This window comes from Neopelma chrysocephalum, unplaced genomic scaffold, assembly GCF_003984885.1.
Source record: "Neopelma chrysocephalum unplaced genomic scaffold, ASM398488v2 Primary Assembly neopelma1_120, whole genome shotgun sequence".
Lineage (NCBI taxonomy): Eukaryota > Metazoa > Chordata > Aves > Passeriformes > Pipridae > Neopelma > Neopelma chrysocephalum.
The window spans coordinates 79425-92809 of record NW_020897782.1 but is presented as its reverse complement, the minus strand read 5'-3'; the positions used below and the strand labels follow the sequence as shown (position 1 = coordinate 92809).

The 13385-nt window shown below is 50.1% G+C and overlaps 1 protein-coding gene across 1 annotated transcript in view; it reads right to left on the bottom strand.

The window, feature by feature from the left end:
* ANTXR1 (ANTXR cell adhesion molecule 1) overlaps window positions 1–13385 on the bottom strand; it is a 104117-nt gene that overhangs the window by 19265 nt on the left and 71467 nt on the right. Inside the window, exons 15-17 of the mRNA XM_027697591.1 lie at window positions 10922–11017; window positions 10256–10423; window positions 3102–3182 (exon numbers count right to left, since the gene is read on the bottom strand). Of these exons, the coding sequence (XP_027553392.1) occupies window positions 3102–3182; window positions 10256–10423; window positions 10922–11017 (345 nt within the window). The remainder of the gene's footprint in view (window positions 1–3101; window positions 3183–10255; window positions 10424–10921; window positions 11018–13385) is intronic.

Here is a 13385-nt window from a genome sequence, read left to right as displayed (position 1 = left end):
AACCTGCTGGATACAGCCTCCTGTCCCTCAGCACCTCCTGCACCAGGAGCATCTGAACCTGTTGGATCCATCCTGTTGGCCCCAGTGCAGGTCAGGCTGGGGAGGGGATGTGCCAGCTCTCTGAGCCTGTGTCAGAACACACCTCCCCAGTACCCGTCACCATCACACACCCACCACTGGCTGCATCCCTGGGACCTGGCCAGGCCTATAAATAAATGTTCCTGCTGAGGAACCCAGTGCCTAGGCCATAGAACCATCACAAAAGGGGTCCTGACTTTGGAGAGCAAAGCTGTGGCTGTGAGTGCTGTTCCAAGCCAGAGAGATTCCAAGAACTATTTCCTGGGTTGGATGAAGGGAATGGTGGAGATAACACTAAACTTACATTATCAGACACCCACTGCAGAGGAAGGGTTGTGTTTATGTGCAATCCAGAGACCCTCTCACTGGGATTCTGGTGAAAGCCTCCCAGCTGATGGTTGGGATTGGATCCAAGCCCATCCACCCCAGCCCTGACTTCCCAGGCAGGGAATTCTGGCCACACAGCTGCTTGCATGGAGAGAAATTTCCCATCATTTCAGTGCAACATTTGCTCCTTTTCTTTTGCAGCACTGCCCTACAGACACAGGTTTCATTTCAAAAAGGATTTGCTGTGGAATTGCTCCTTTCCTTGGTATTTTTTCCTTGCTAGGAAGGCAGGCTGCTCTCCCTGCCCCAGCACTCTGCTCTGAGGGCACTGGCAGCTGCAGTCAGCACTGGCAGATGTTCCCATGCTGCCATTCCCATCAATTCAGCACTGACCTTCCCCCTGGATTTCCAGTCACACCAGAGCAGTGATGTGTTTTATGAGATAATATTTGATGTTTGCTGACCTGGGAGAAGCCACGAGCCTTGAAGCAGCCTGAATCCTGCAGCCTTTGTATCCTAAGATTGGACATGCATTTAAATTTCTCCTAGAAGAACAGTGGCACAGAGGAGAACAGAAGGGGTTTGGCAGGGATCCAGTAGGGCTGAGAGTGTCCTTATTCTGTGAGGTGCAGATTTTGCAACTATTTTTGCAGCCTTTTGCTTTTCTTTTTGACTAATTTGGCCCCCAAAGCACAGCTGAGTTTCTGGCAGTTCAGTTTACAGCAATATTGCCTCATCCATTCCTGGTCCCTGGCACAGAAGCCTCTAAATGTTACAAAGCCAACCTTCCTGATGCCCAGTAAAATCACTTTCTACAGCTACAAAGGAGAAAGTGAGGCAGGACAGACTAAACCAGCATCCAAATGATGGGAATGTCTACAGAAAGATGGGAGATGAGTCAGAAATTGCACAGCTGAACCCAGTGCTTGAAAGCTGGATGCTTCTCCTTAGTCTGAATCTGAAATAGGGAAACAAAACCCACACATTTTTGCTGAATAAGAAAGTGGAAAACCCGACCTAATTCTGCCATTTCAGCTGTGTAAACTAATGCAAGTCACTCCAGAGGCTCACAGTGAGGTCTCATCCTGGTTTTGCCGGTGCTGTGGGGGTGACATCACCTGGAGTTATGTCACTGCTGCAGAGGGACAAACACAAAGTGCTCCCTTCAATCTGCAAGTGGTCACCAGCGAGGGGGAAATGCTCTGTAACACGGGGCTGTTCAAAGCAGCCAAACACTCAGGCTCATGGAAGGAAAACAAATGTTCTAAGAGCAGTCTACCCTTACAGGAGGGTCTGAAAGTGCTTCACATCTACACAGGGAAGTGCCCAAACACAGGAGTGAGCTGGAGAGAAACAGGTATTTCAGCAGCTCCAAGCCTGGGTGCATTTTCAGCCAGTTCCTCTTTCACACTAAATCACATTGTACCAGGTCAGAGATCCCTTATAGCACAACTCACTCATAAAGGGCTTAATTTACTCTGAGGGTGGATCATGTAACACCTGTATGGGCTGATCCTGCTGGTGCTTGTTGTGACAGGACACAGAATGGGGAGTGCAAGGGACATGTCACCAAAAAGGGACGGAGCCTCCTGGCAGCTGCACCAAGGGGAATTGCTGGGAACTGTTCCAGTGGATTCTCCCCAGCAGAAATGAAAGTGGCACCTGCCATACAAATAGTTTTAGCTTGTTAAGTCAAAAAAATTATTCACAGGACAGGCTTTCTTCGGACCCTGATTTCTGAGGGACAGTTGCCAGGCACCAGCAATCTGTATGTTACCAGCTTTTCTCCCAGAAATCAGGACCAGTGAAGGCATTTCAGCAAATCTTCCCCTGGAAGGAATAAAATATTAAACCTTCTCATTCACAATGGGTCACTGGGCCTGTATTCAACAAAACTCCTTACAGGGAGCCAAATGTTACAGACCTGTGATTCTCTACCAAAAAATTGTTTCCTGTGCAGTTGAATTTCTTGAAGTCTTCACAATGTTGCAGTTACACTTTGAGACAAATCTATTCCTGAAGCTACTCCAAGCTCTGTTGTTGATTTGTGTCAGAGGTGTGGAACCGACTGCATAAGACATTCACATAACCGACATTTTCCACCATGAGGTGAATTTAACAAAGGAAAATCACAGAACCATAGAATATCCTGAGTTGGAAGGGACCCACAAGGATCATTGATCCAACCCCAACATCCCAACAATCCCACCCTGTCCCACAGAGCGTTGTCCAAACCCTCCTGGAGCTCTGGCAGCCTTGGGGCTGTGCCCACTGCCCTGGGGAGCCTGGGCAGTGCCCAACCAGCCTCTGGGGGAAGAACCTTTCCCTGAGATCCAACCTGACCCTGCCCTGACAGCTTCACGCTGTTTCCTTGACTCCTATCAAAATATGCCAAAATCTCTCTTCCTATTCATCAGAATTCCCTCTGTGGCTGACTGAGAGCAGCTCTGTGTCCCAGGGGCAGGACTGTGCTGGGCCCTTGGGTGGGTGTTCCTGTCCCTGCCCCGGGACAGCTCATCCTGGCACCGCATCGGCCAAACCACACGAGCTGCGGTCACACACAACGCTGACAGACCTGACTGGTTGTTTCTGAGCTGGGCTCAGTGTCTGCCCTCAGTGCCACGTGCCAAGGCAGTCAGGAGCCTCAGAGGGATGTCACTTGTCCCTGCTGTGAGGAGATGTTCTGAGCACAGTACCTTGTCTCCTGGCTGAGGGCGCATCACGGACACGCGGTCGTATCCTTTCCGCAGCAGGACCCAGAGAGCGTCCAGCTTCCCCTGGAACCAAGAGAAACAGGGGGTTTGTTATGCTCTGTGCAAGGTGCAGGGCAGGGATGACACAGCTGGGACCCACACAGGGTTTACTCAGCCATTTCCAGTGCCCGTAGAAGATGCTGAAGAGCAATGTTTTCCCTCACAGTCACTTGCTGCAAGTGCAGAGAAGCTTTCAGATGCCTGACAGACAAGAGTATCCACGTACCTAACCCTTCCAAAGTGACTCAGATACCACCTGGGCTGAGAGAGAGACTAACACCCACTCAGCTCCTGACACCATCACCAGCTAAATGCCAAAGCAATGCAGAGAGCGACCAGGGGAGTTCATACGACACCTTTCCAACTGCTGGGCCTCCTCCCCTGGCTGAGCTTGTCTCTAGGTCTGGGTGACCATCATGACATGTTAGAAATCATTTTGATTTATGTCTCAAAACAACCTGCTGGGGAGAGCTGAGTGAGAGCCCGTCCCTCCCCAGTGCCAGGGCAGCAGAGCCCAGCCTGGTGCTGCGTGGTGGCCACTCAGTCCCTCCTGCCAGCCAGCAAGGCAGTCACGTCTCTGACTCCCACCAGGCTCCCCCGGCCCACCCCGTGTGCCAGCTCAGATCTGCAGCTTTTCCAGGCAGTAACACCTGCCTGTCAAAGCCCTCCAGCCCCAGGAGCTCAGAGGCTGCCCCAGCACCCCAGTTGTGAGGAGCTGCTCCCTCCCGGGTGGTCTCACACCCACAGCCCCTCCCCACACGTGTGCACATGCACGGCCCAGACGGGCTGTGCTGAACCCCCAGCGTGTTGAAAGGTCTCACTGACAGAGTCTGGTTGATTTGTGTGGTCCCTGCCCCTCCTGTGCTGCCTCCTGCCCTGCAGGTCGAGCGTTCAGCCCTGACAGGAGCTCAGCAGCCACAGCACACGCCAAGCCTGTGGTTACTCTGCAAATGAGCTCAGCGAGGCCACAGGAGAAATATCCCCCAAATCATCTGCTCTGAAAGGCACATCTGCTGCTGAGGGACTCGGGCTATATCCCCCCTCCAACAGGCCAGGGTGTCACTGGCACAGTGGACTCAGCTCCTGGAAGACCTGCAGGAGGGTTTATGGGAGTGCAGCACCTTGGCTGGCTCCGTGGGAGGCTACAGACACGTTACAAGCTCAAGATTATTTGATCAAACTCTACTGCCATTAACTTTGCCATTTGACCCTCTGTCTGTTGGGTGCACAACACCCAAAGATTTGTAAAAATTTCTGGAGATGGTTAAGAACAAACAGCATTTATTAATGTTTCCACAAGTATTGCTCCAAATGCTCCACGTGCTGTGATATTAAACCATGAGCAAACCCCCCACCAGTAACATTCAGTGCACTTACTGTACCTGCAGACACAGAGACAGGATATTCTGAGAATGGACAAAGTTGTCCTTTGGTACAAAACTATTTCCTGTGGATGAGCAGATCAAACCTGAAGACTGACCCCTGGCTGGACCCAGAATCTCCTGTCTGATCACTCCCTGTTTCCTTGAAACAAAGCCTACAACACTTTTGTGAGAGCAGCACTGCCTCGTGCAACTATCGCGGGACAGGATTAACAAATGGAAATGTGAGCTGGATGTGCCAGAGGTGGGGGGGAAAGAGTCAGTGGCTTCATTAAGAGCAAGGCAGCTTGTTTTCTGGAGAGCCTGGGTCTGGGCAGTGAACTGCAGTGCCTGGGAAGGCAAGAGCTGGGTGTTTGGAAGGTCCTCAGTGACCCTGGTTCCCTGGCATCCAAACGCTCAGTGCACTCCATGTGTGCTCTCCCCTTCATGGGGAGAATCTTTCCCTTCCCTTTTCTAGGAACCATCAGGGCCATAATCCTCTCTGAGACCTCTATTCCTCAACCAGTGCATGGAGCCAATGGTTCAAAGCTTATTTGGGGGTTGGAGACATGGGTGGAGACAGACAGACACAGAGAATGACTGCATAGAACGTGTTTCCATAGGATACTGGGAAAAGGCTTCCCAAGGTGAGAGCCAGGAAAGTCTGTTATTCTCAAAGGAAGAAGCGAGAAACTTCTCTGTCAGATTCTTCTGCGTTTGGACAGCAGAACCCCTCAGACCTGAGGGAAGCCATCCCTTCTATCCCAATCCATCTTTCCTCCTACAGCAGAGCTGGTGGAAGCTCTTGATCTCCTGTCCACTCTGACAACTTCAGAATTAAGTACCTTTTTCTTCCATTTTTCCTTTAGGAAACCAGAGGCAAAATGACAACTTTCCATGGAACAAAAAAAGTCCTTTTTACTCTGCAGTCCTAATTTCCAAGAACGTACCAGGATTTCTTGGGAAAAGCCAAGAGCTCCATCTTTGGGAGTCTGAATGGAGCCTCAGGGTCTGCCTGAGACATCTGGGTGGAAGGGAGGGAGTGTGCATATGGAAAGGATGATGTTGGTTGAAGAAATGAAATGGCAATGCATCCATGTGGAAATATAAACCCTTCTGTGCTCTCCAGTGGATAGGCTGGGCCTGTGTCTGGGAACTCCTCTGCAGCTGAAGCACAAGGTCACTTGGAGAAAAAAGAAAGGTCTGGAGGCAAATAAAGCCTTGAGTCCTATTAGATCTGAAGCCCAGAAAAAAGAACCAGTGAGGGCAGATGACAAATGAAGGAGGGCACAGTTCCAGGCTTTGCTTTCACATGAACCCATTTTCTTCTGAATTCATGGTTAATTCAGCACCATTTTGGCCCTGGTACCTGATCCCACCGTGCTCTGAGGCCTGGTGGTGTCAGTCAGAGGCAGTTCTGTAACCTGTCTGTAAATCCAAGCTGCACTTGGGCCTCTTCCAGCCTTTCCATGTCAGCTTTGGGAACAGGGACAGGAGGGACAAAGGCTGGAGAACATTCCAGGGACACATGGATCAGTCGGGGCTGGAGTGGCCCCACGGAGGATTCACGGGGTTTTCTTTTTGAGAGCAACACTTGTTGCTTCAAACTGAGGTTGTAGTGAGGTGGGGGTCAGCCTCTTGTTCCAGGTAACAAGTGACAGGATGGGAGGAAATGGCCTCAAGTTGTGCCAGGGGAAGTTTTAGATTGGACGTTGGGAAAAATTTCTTCACAGAAGGAGTTACCATCCCTGGAAGTGTTCAAAAAACACGTGGATGTGGCACTTGAGGACATGGTTTAGAGGTGAACCTGGTGGTGGTGCTGCATTGTGGTTGGACTTGAGGACCTTAGAGGTCTTTTCCAACCTTAGCAATTCCCTGATTCTCTGATTCACTTCCATCCACGTTTTGTGCTGTCCCTCCCTGCCAGATGAACTGGGGATTTGGTGAGTTGCTTAAGAAGTTTTTAGATTTGTCATTCTCCTTGGATTATCTGCACTGACTTTTCAAACAGCTGAAATGACATTTTAAAAGCAGGATAATCCAGCTGGCACCATGCTAAGGAGTCACAGCAGCAAATCAGGATAACAATAACAATAACCACAGTCCCTTAAGTATCAGTAGCCACATTTGGTAGCAAATAAATCTCTGGAGCATTTCAAAAGGGAATCTAATCCACTCTCAGCTGTCTACCTGTTTATAGACATGACTCTGGGAAGATTAAAAAATAGAGGGAAGAAGAACTCCATCACATAAACTCCAAAGGGCTGAACACTCCAAGTACAGGCTGGTACTTGTGCAGCATGGAGAAGAGGAGGCCTGTGGCCAGCAAGATGACTGGCCCTAAAATGTGAATTTCCTGGCTCTGTGTCAGATTCAAGCGACCTTGTTTTGCTGTTCCTGAGGTTTAATTCATCGCCCTTCTCCTTTACCAAGGATTTTTTAAGCAGCTTGTTACATGCATATTTATCTCACTCCCAAAGAGGTTTTTCCACTAGCCTGGTGGAGGGGGTGGAAATTCAACATCTCCTTTACCCGGAGGAGCCAAGTGCACTTGGATCAGGGGGATGAGGGAACATTCAGGCTGAGTATCAGGAGCCATTTCCTGTGGGTGAGGCCTGGGAGTCTGTGAATGTTCCCCCCCAGAAGTGGTGGAAGCCTCTGTGTTACTTTAAACCCAGACTGGACGAAGCAGAGAAGGATGGATCCACCCCAGCAGTGCTGCCCTGGGGAGGTCCAGCCCTGGGGAGCTCCCAGGTTTTCCCTCCTCGCCTCCCCTGCCATGGCTCCATGAGAGCTTCCCTGAGGAATGCCAAATTCATCTCCAGGTGCTCCCAGGACAAGAGCTTCTGCCAACAGTGCTGAGGAATTCGGCCAATTTTGCCAATTCCCTGTAGGACAGCAGGATCCTGCTCCATAGGAATTCCTGGTTCTTCCTGGTTTTGATGAGTGCTCATGATTGTACGTGGAGAAAGTGCTGGATGCAGTTATCCTGTCTCCATACACTGTCCTTTTGGGTGTGGCTCAATCAGGGGAGTGGTGCCAATTAATTATTAGGTAAATTCTTGTCCAGGCTAAGTACTAATACTTCATACTATCCAGATGTGGAACACCCCAAAGTTTTGGGAGTGTTTGGATATTGGGCCTTGGATTGGAACTGTCCTTTTCCTGTATGCACTTGGAATGGTAGATAAGAGAGGTATTTCTAAAGGAATTAAGAATATATATCACCCATGAGATACTCTTAATATTTGTAGGCCCCCTTATAACTGAATCCTTGTTGTTATGAAGCAAAAGCTGTTCCAGAGTCAGAACTGAACCTGAGCCCTACATACATTGAATCTTTCCTCCAAGACTCTCTTGAACTTTGGAGAACTTCCAGCTGGGACATAAATCTGCCACAAATCTGACTCCTCTTTTCAGAACTGATTTCCCACCATGCAGAATAAACCCTGAAAAATCACTGAAGGTCTCCTGTAATCCAACAGCTTGAATTGGGAAAGGGGAGAAACTCAGCAGCACCTTGTGTGGGAGAGGCCCCATCTCTCAGTGGATGATCTCAGGGAGTTGTGCCCATGTGGGTTCCAGCTGCCTGAGCAGAATTCAGGGCTCTTGGAGTTAAATCAGTGCTTGTCAGCTCAGTGGCAAAAACCAGCCCCCCTGTGTCTGTCTGCTGAGTGAGGTCACTTCCAGGAGCACACGGGGGAATCTCCCATATGGAGTGGTGTGTTTTACAAATGCATTGATGCAAAAGGACAAAGCAGTGCACTGAGGAACAAAGGAGCAGCTCTGTGGGACTGGGTGTGCTCCACTCCCCACCCCGAGCTCACAGGACTGACTCCAACCTGTCCCAGTGTGGGATGAACAACCTTCCTGGACACACAGTGAAGTCATTACAACACAATTGCACAGCTCTGCTCTCAGATGACTCCCCTGTGCATCCTGGTCATTCCCACCACTGGATCTGAACCAGCTGCAAGATCAATGGCCGAGGAAAGCCAAAACATGTGACTTGCCCAAATTCCTGTGGCACTGCCTGGGGCTGAACAGGAACAGGATCCAAAGCAGGGAACCCCGGGTGTACTGCAGGGTAGGACATCTCACTGCCTTAAGTTTTTTAATCAAGTTTAAGGTGAGCTTTATGCACTGAAATTTTCCTTATGTGTGTTACACACCCCCCCTTTGCAGGTAAATTGCCCATAGAGGGTTTCTAAGATCCTAAACCAGCATCTCAGCTCCTCAAACCCAAGTTCTTGTGGTGCAAGGTTTGCACTTGGATGTGAACTGGGTATTTTCAGTCTTTTCTGAGCCTGATAACTACAGTGCTGCTCCAAAAACCCCAGACTGAAGAGACGAGAAGGGCATCAGCATTTCCCAAAAGAGATAAACCTGAGATTATTTTTCCCTTTTCATTAGAGCAGTCACACAGCTGTTAAGCTGCTCTCCTTTCCTGAGGACAGCTGAATTAGTCCTGGATGCAAGAGATCAGCTCTTTGACGTTGCAGTGCCCCCACAGCACTCCTGGATGGTGCAGTTAATACCTGTTTGTGTAGTTTGTTCCCCACGAGCAGCATTCCCACGTGCAGGGGAGAGCTCTGCTCCAGCTCAGCTCTCAGTTGCTCTGTTCTGTTCACTGCCAACCGTTTGTGTCAGTGAGGATGAGCTGGGGAACAGCTGCCTGTCCTGGGGACAGATGGCAGGGAAGGAGAGTCCCCCCATCCCTGGGGTCCCTCCTGGGCAGGTTTGCACTGATGTGACCTGGCATTGGGGGGAATTTGACCTTCCCCCTCCGAGGTTCTAATTCATCCCAGTCCTTGTCCTGAGGTGAGTGTGCTGCCCTGTGAGCCCTGGCTGCTGGCACACACCCATCTGCTGGGCTGCAGCCCTTGGTCTGCTGAGGACAACCCTCCCTGGGGACATTCAGCAGAAATTTGCTTCCTATTTTCCTCCCTCTTTCTAAGGAAAGGTTTACAGAATCATGGAATTGTTGGGGTTGGAAGAGACCTCTGGAGATCATCCAGTCCAACTCCCCTGCCCAGGCAGGGTCACCTGGAGCAGGTGACACAGGAACACATCCAGGTGGGTTTGGAATGTCTCCAGAGAGGAGGCTCCATGCCCTCCCTGGGCAGCTGTTCCAGGGCTCTGCCACCTCCGAGGAAAGAAGTTCTTCCTCATGTTGGGATGGAACTTCTTGTTTAGTTTATAGCCATTGCTCCTTGTCCTGTCACTGGGCACCACTGAAAAGTCTGACACCATCCTCTTGACACCCTTTTGAGATATTTATATGCACTGATGAGATCCCCTCTCTGTCTTCTCTTCTCCAGACTAACTCGGCCCAGCTCCTGCAGTCTGTCCTCATCAGAGAGATGCTCCAGTTCCTTAATCATCTCTGAAGAAGATGCCATTGATTCCCTACATCTCAGGGAATGTGCAGTGTGGACCCTTGGGAGTGCATAGAGTCTGAAAGCACTTCCCAGAAGCCGCTACAACACCGGAGGAGATCAGGGTCCTGTTCTGGCCTAAGAAAGCAAAGCAACCCCAAAACCTGCTCACCCAGGTGGGAAATCCCCACTGCCCCACGTGGCTCCTTTCCACAGCACATCAGGTGACTCTCTCGGGCACAGCTCCTCCAGCAGCACCTGGAGGCCTCACGTTTGTGATCCCGGCCTTGGGTGTGAACCCCCTCAGCAGGGATGTCCTGGGAACCCCCCCGGCAGCACAGCCCCGGGCTGGACGTACCTTGATGGGCGAGTACCACCTGCGTGGGGAGGAGGGTCTGCGCATGCTGCTGGCCAGGCTGCGGGGCTCGGGGAACTCGTACTCCTGCTCCGGCATCTTCACCCGCGCGTTCTTGGCCTTCTCCAGCTTGGCCCCTTCCTCCGTGGAGCCCTTTTCTCCCCAGCGCACCTGGAACGGGGGCCAGCACAGGTTAGAGCAGGACCTGGTGCACGGTCACCTCCCTGCCGGGACAGCCAGGGCCTGCTCTGCATTTCCCAGGGTCCAGAGCCAGGGGAACAGCAGTGCACAGGGTCTGCAGCCTGTTTCCAGGCTACACCCCAAACTGTGAACTCCTCCTTCATTGTGATGTATCAGGAATGTGAGAGTGGGGAAGATTTTCAGAGAAACTAAACCCATCTCCCTGTACTGTGTATGGCAACGCTGCCCCTGTGTCCCAGGCATGGAGGAGGATCTTGCTTTAGTGCAGGAAAAAGATGATCCCATACTTCAGGAATCTATGCTTGGCTCTCAAATATTCCTACACAAAAACCAACTTGGGCTCAGAGGTACCAAAAAAGCTTAAAGAAGTTTGTGCTTATCCCCTGAGTTTCTTCCTGGGTAATTTGCAGGGGGAATCACAGCTCAGTCCCCAGGTCAGTTCTGGTTCATGCCCTGGGATTTAATTACCTCCATCCGTTTGATGCCTCCAACTCCTCGTCCACCATAGTAAGAGGCATCTACTGTTGGCCATTTCTTCTTTGGAAGGCCATCATCATCTTCTTCCTACAAAACAGAGGGAAGGGGTGGCACTGTGAGGAAGAATGACCATGGATGGAAAGGAATAAACAGTCCCAGGCTGTGTTGAGCCTGCTGGAGCCACGGCAGGCAAGGTTCTGGTCTCTCCCTCTTAATTTTCCAGAGGATGTACACTCATGAAAAGAAAATGTTTCATGATATAAACACCACCACCACTTGAAAGGTACAGGCCAGCTCCAGCAAGAACGAGATTTGTGTCTTTTTGTGTTGTTTTTTTCAGGAGACTGTCTTTCATCATGTTTAAATTCAGGGAAGTAAATTGTTTCCAAGTTGCAAAATCATTGAAAAAGCCACCAAATTAACAGTCAGCAGAGCTCAGGAGCTGGGGTGTTGTGGCTGCAGGTCTGGGTGATGTGCAGGGACTCACTTCTGCCATCATTTCTGCCTGTGAGTGGGGAGGCCCAGCTGCTGCTGCTCATGGCTCCCTGTGCTGCAGGAACCCTCCAGGGCCCAGAGAAATCATCATCATTTTGGAGTTCAGAGCTGACAGAGTGGGGGGAAAGACCAAGACAGCAAGGTCATTTGCTCCTGAGTGATGGTAGACCGGGGGTACCTTTGGGAACAACCCCAGCAGGAATGCCCAGCATGGAGATGAGGTTTATTGGGATGAGCTGGCCAAGAGTAATGGGATGGAAAAGTCACAGGAATGGAATTAGCTCCTATAATGAACTTGTGCCTCAGCTGGGGAGGCTGCCCATGGAAGTCCATGTGGCCTCAGGGAGTCCTGTGGCTTATGCCAAAAGAAAGTCAGGCCCTGTGTGACAAGATGAGGCTGAAATTCTGTGTTCTGCCCTTACACACTGCAGGCACCTCCCCCCCCGCTCAGCACCCTGGTCTTGTGATGACATTTGGATATGGGCAAATTAACAGCTCCAGAAAACCTCCTTAAGTTTGTTTAAAAAGAGTCTGGGAAAGCTTTAGTGAGTGTACTTAATACTCTGTATTCTCTGTTGCACTATATATATAGGGCAGAGTGTAAGTGGAGCTCTGATAGTGCCTTTCCCTTTAATTTCTACAGCTCAGGCTGTGAACTGGCAAAGCAGAAAAGCAGAGTTCATCAGAAACGTGAAGTATTTCCTGTGAAAAATGTGGAGAGAAAAGAAAAATGGTCCCTCTCTCTTTTTTCTTCTCCTTTTTTTAATTTTTCACAGGGATTTGGCAAAACTCCAAAACTTAGGAGCTTTCCAAGACGGGAAAAGCCAAAAATACTTCGAAATTGAAACTCCCCAGCAGGAAAACTGAAAAACTGGGGGGAAAAAAAATCCAAGACAAACTGCGCTTTTCATGGTCAGCAGAAGCATTTCTGTTTATCAAAGTACACGTAAATTGGGCTGCAAAATTTGTCGTGATCTAAAGGAAGAGTGAAGGTCTTCACTCTGTGTAGCTGATCTCCTTCTCTCACTCTGGGCAGAGCTGCTGAGGCTCTTTGCTGCAACCCAAGAACTTAATATCTCTGCATGAAGTTTTCCAGGAGGACTTTTTTTTTAAAAAAAAAAATTGAAGCAAAGCCATCTAAATATTTTCCTTCAGCAATTCTCTTTCTCTCTCTTCAGTTTAGCACAGACTGGACTTCTCACAACAGGAAATACCAGAGTTTAGGAAATCTTCCCCACAAGCCCTTAAAAGCCCTGCAAGTCCCTTCAGTGTGAGACAGGAGCCAGAACAGAGCGAGGCACAGAGAGACATCAGCGGCCACTTGAAAAACAAAGGAGTCACAAGTTTTCTGCAGAATGAGTCTGTTTACATGTTTGCAAGGGCAGGGGAGGTTTTGCAATACAAGCAAAAAAAAAAAACAATAACGCAGCGCAGCAGTGCTGTCCTGCACACTTGGTCAACGTGTGAGGAGCTGAAGGAAAGCAACTGGAAACGGGGGGTCAGGGGAGGGAAGAGCAGAGAAATGGGGAGCAGAAGGGAGACGATCCCCCTGCCCAGCACCCCAGCCCAGTGCCCTGTTCCCCAGGGCTGACCAGGGCTGAATTCTCCCTTCCCGGCCCTGGTTCACCTGCATTTTTCTACCTGTGGTTACACAGGGCTTGCACCTGAGGCAGAACTGCAGCAGCAGCTCCAGCTCTGACCCAGCTGCAGCACAAAAAACAGCCCTGGAAAATCCAAGTGCATTTAAGGATGCTGGAAACCGACTGTACAGAACTCGGCAACTTTCCACCCCCAAAATCTGCTTTAGATGGAGCTAGAGTTTCTCTTACAAAATAAGAAGGAACAGGACAGAGCTGCATTTCACAGTCAGAGATCCAGATTCATCACTGCTGGGCTGCAGAAAACAAAGATCTGTGTTTATCTCAGAGGCCAGGCCAGGCTCTGGATACTCTGACCCTGA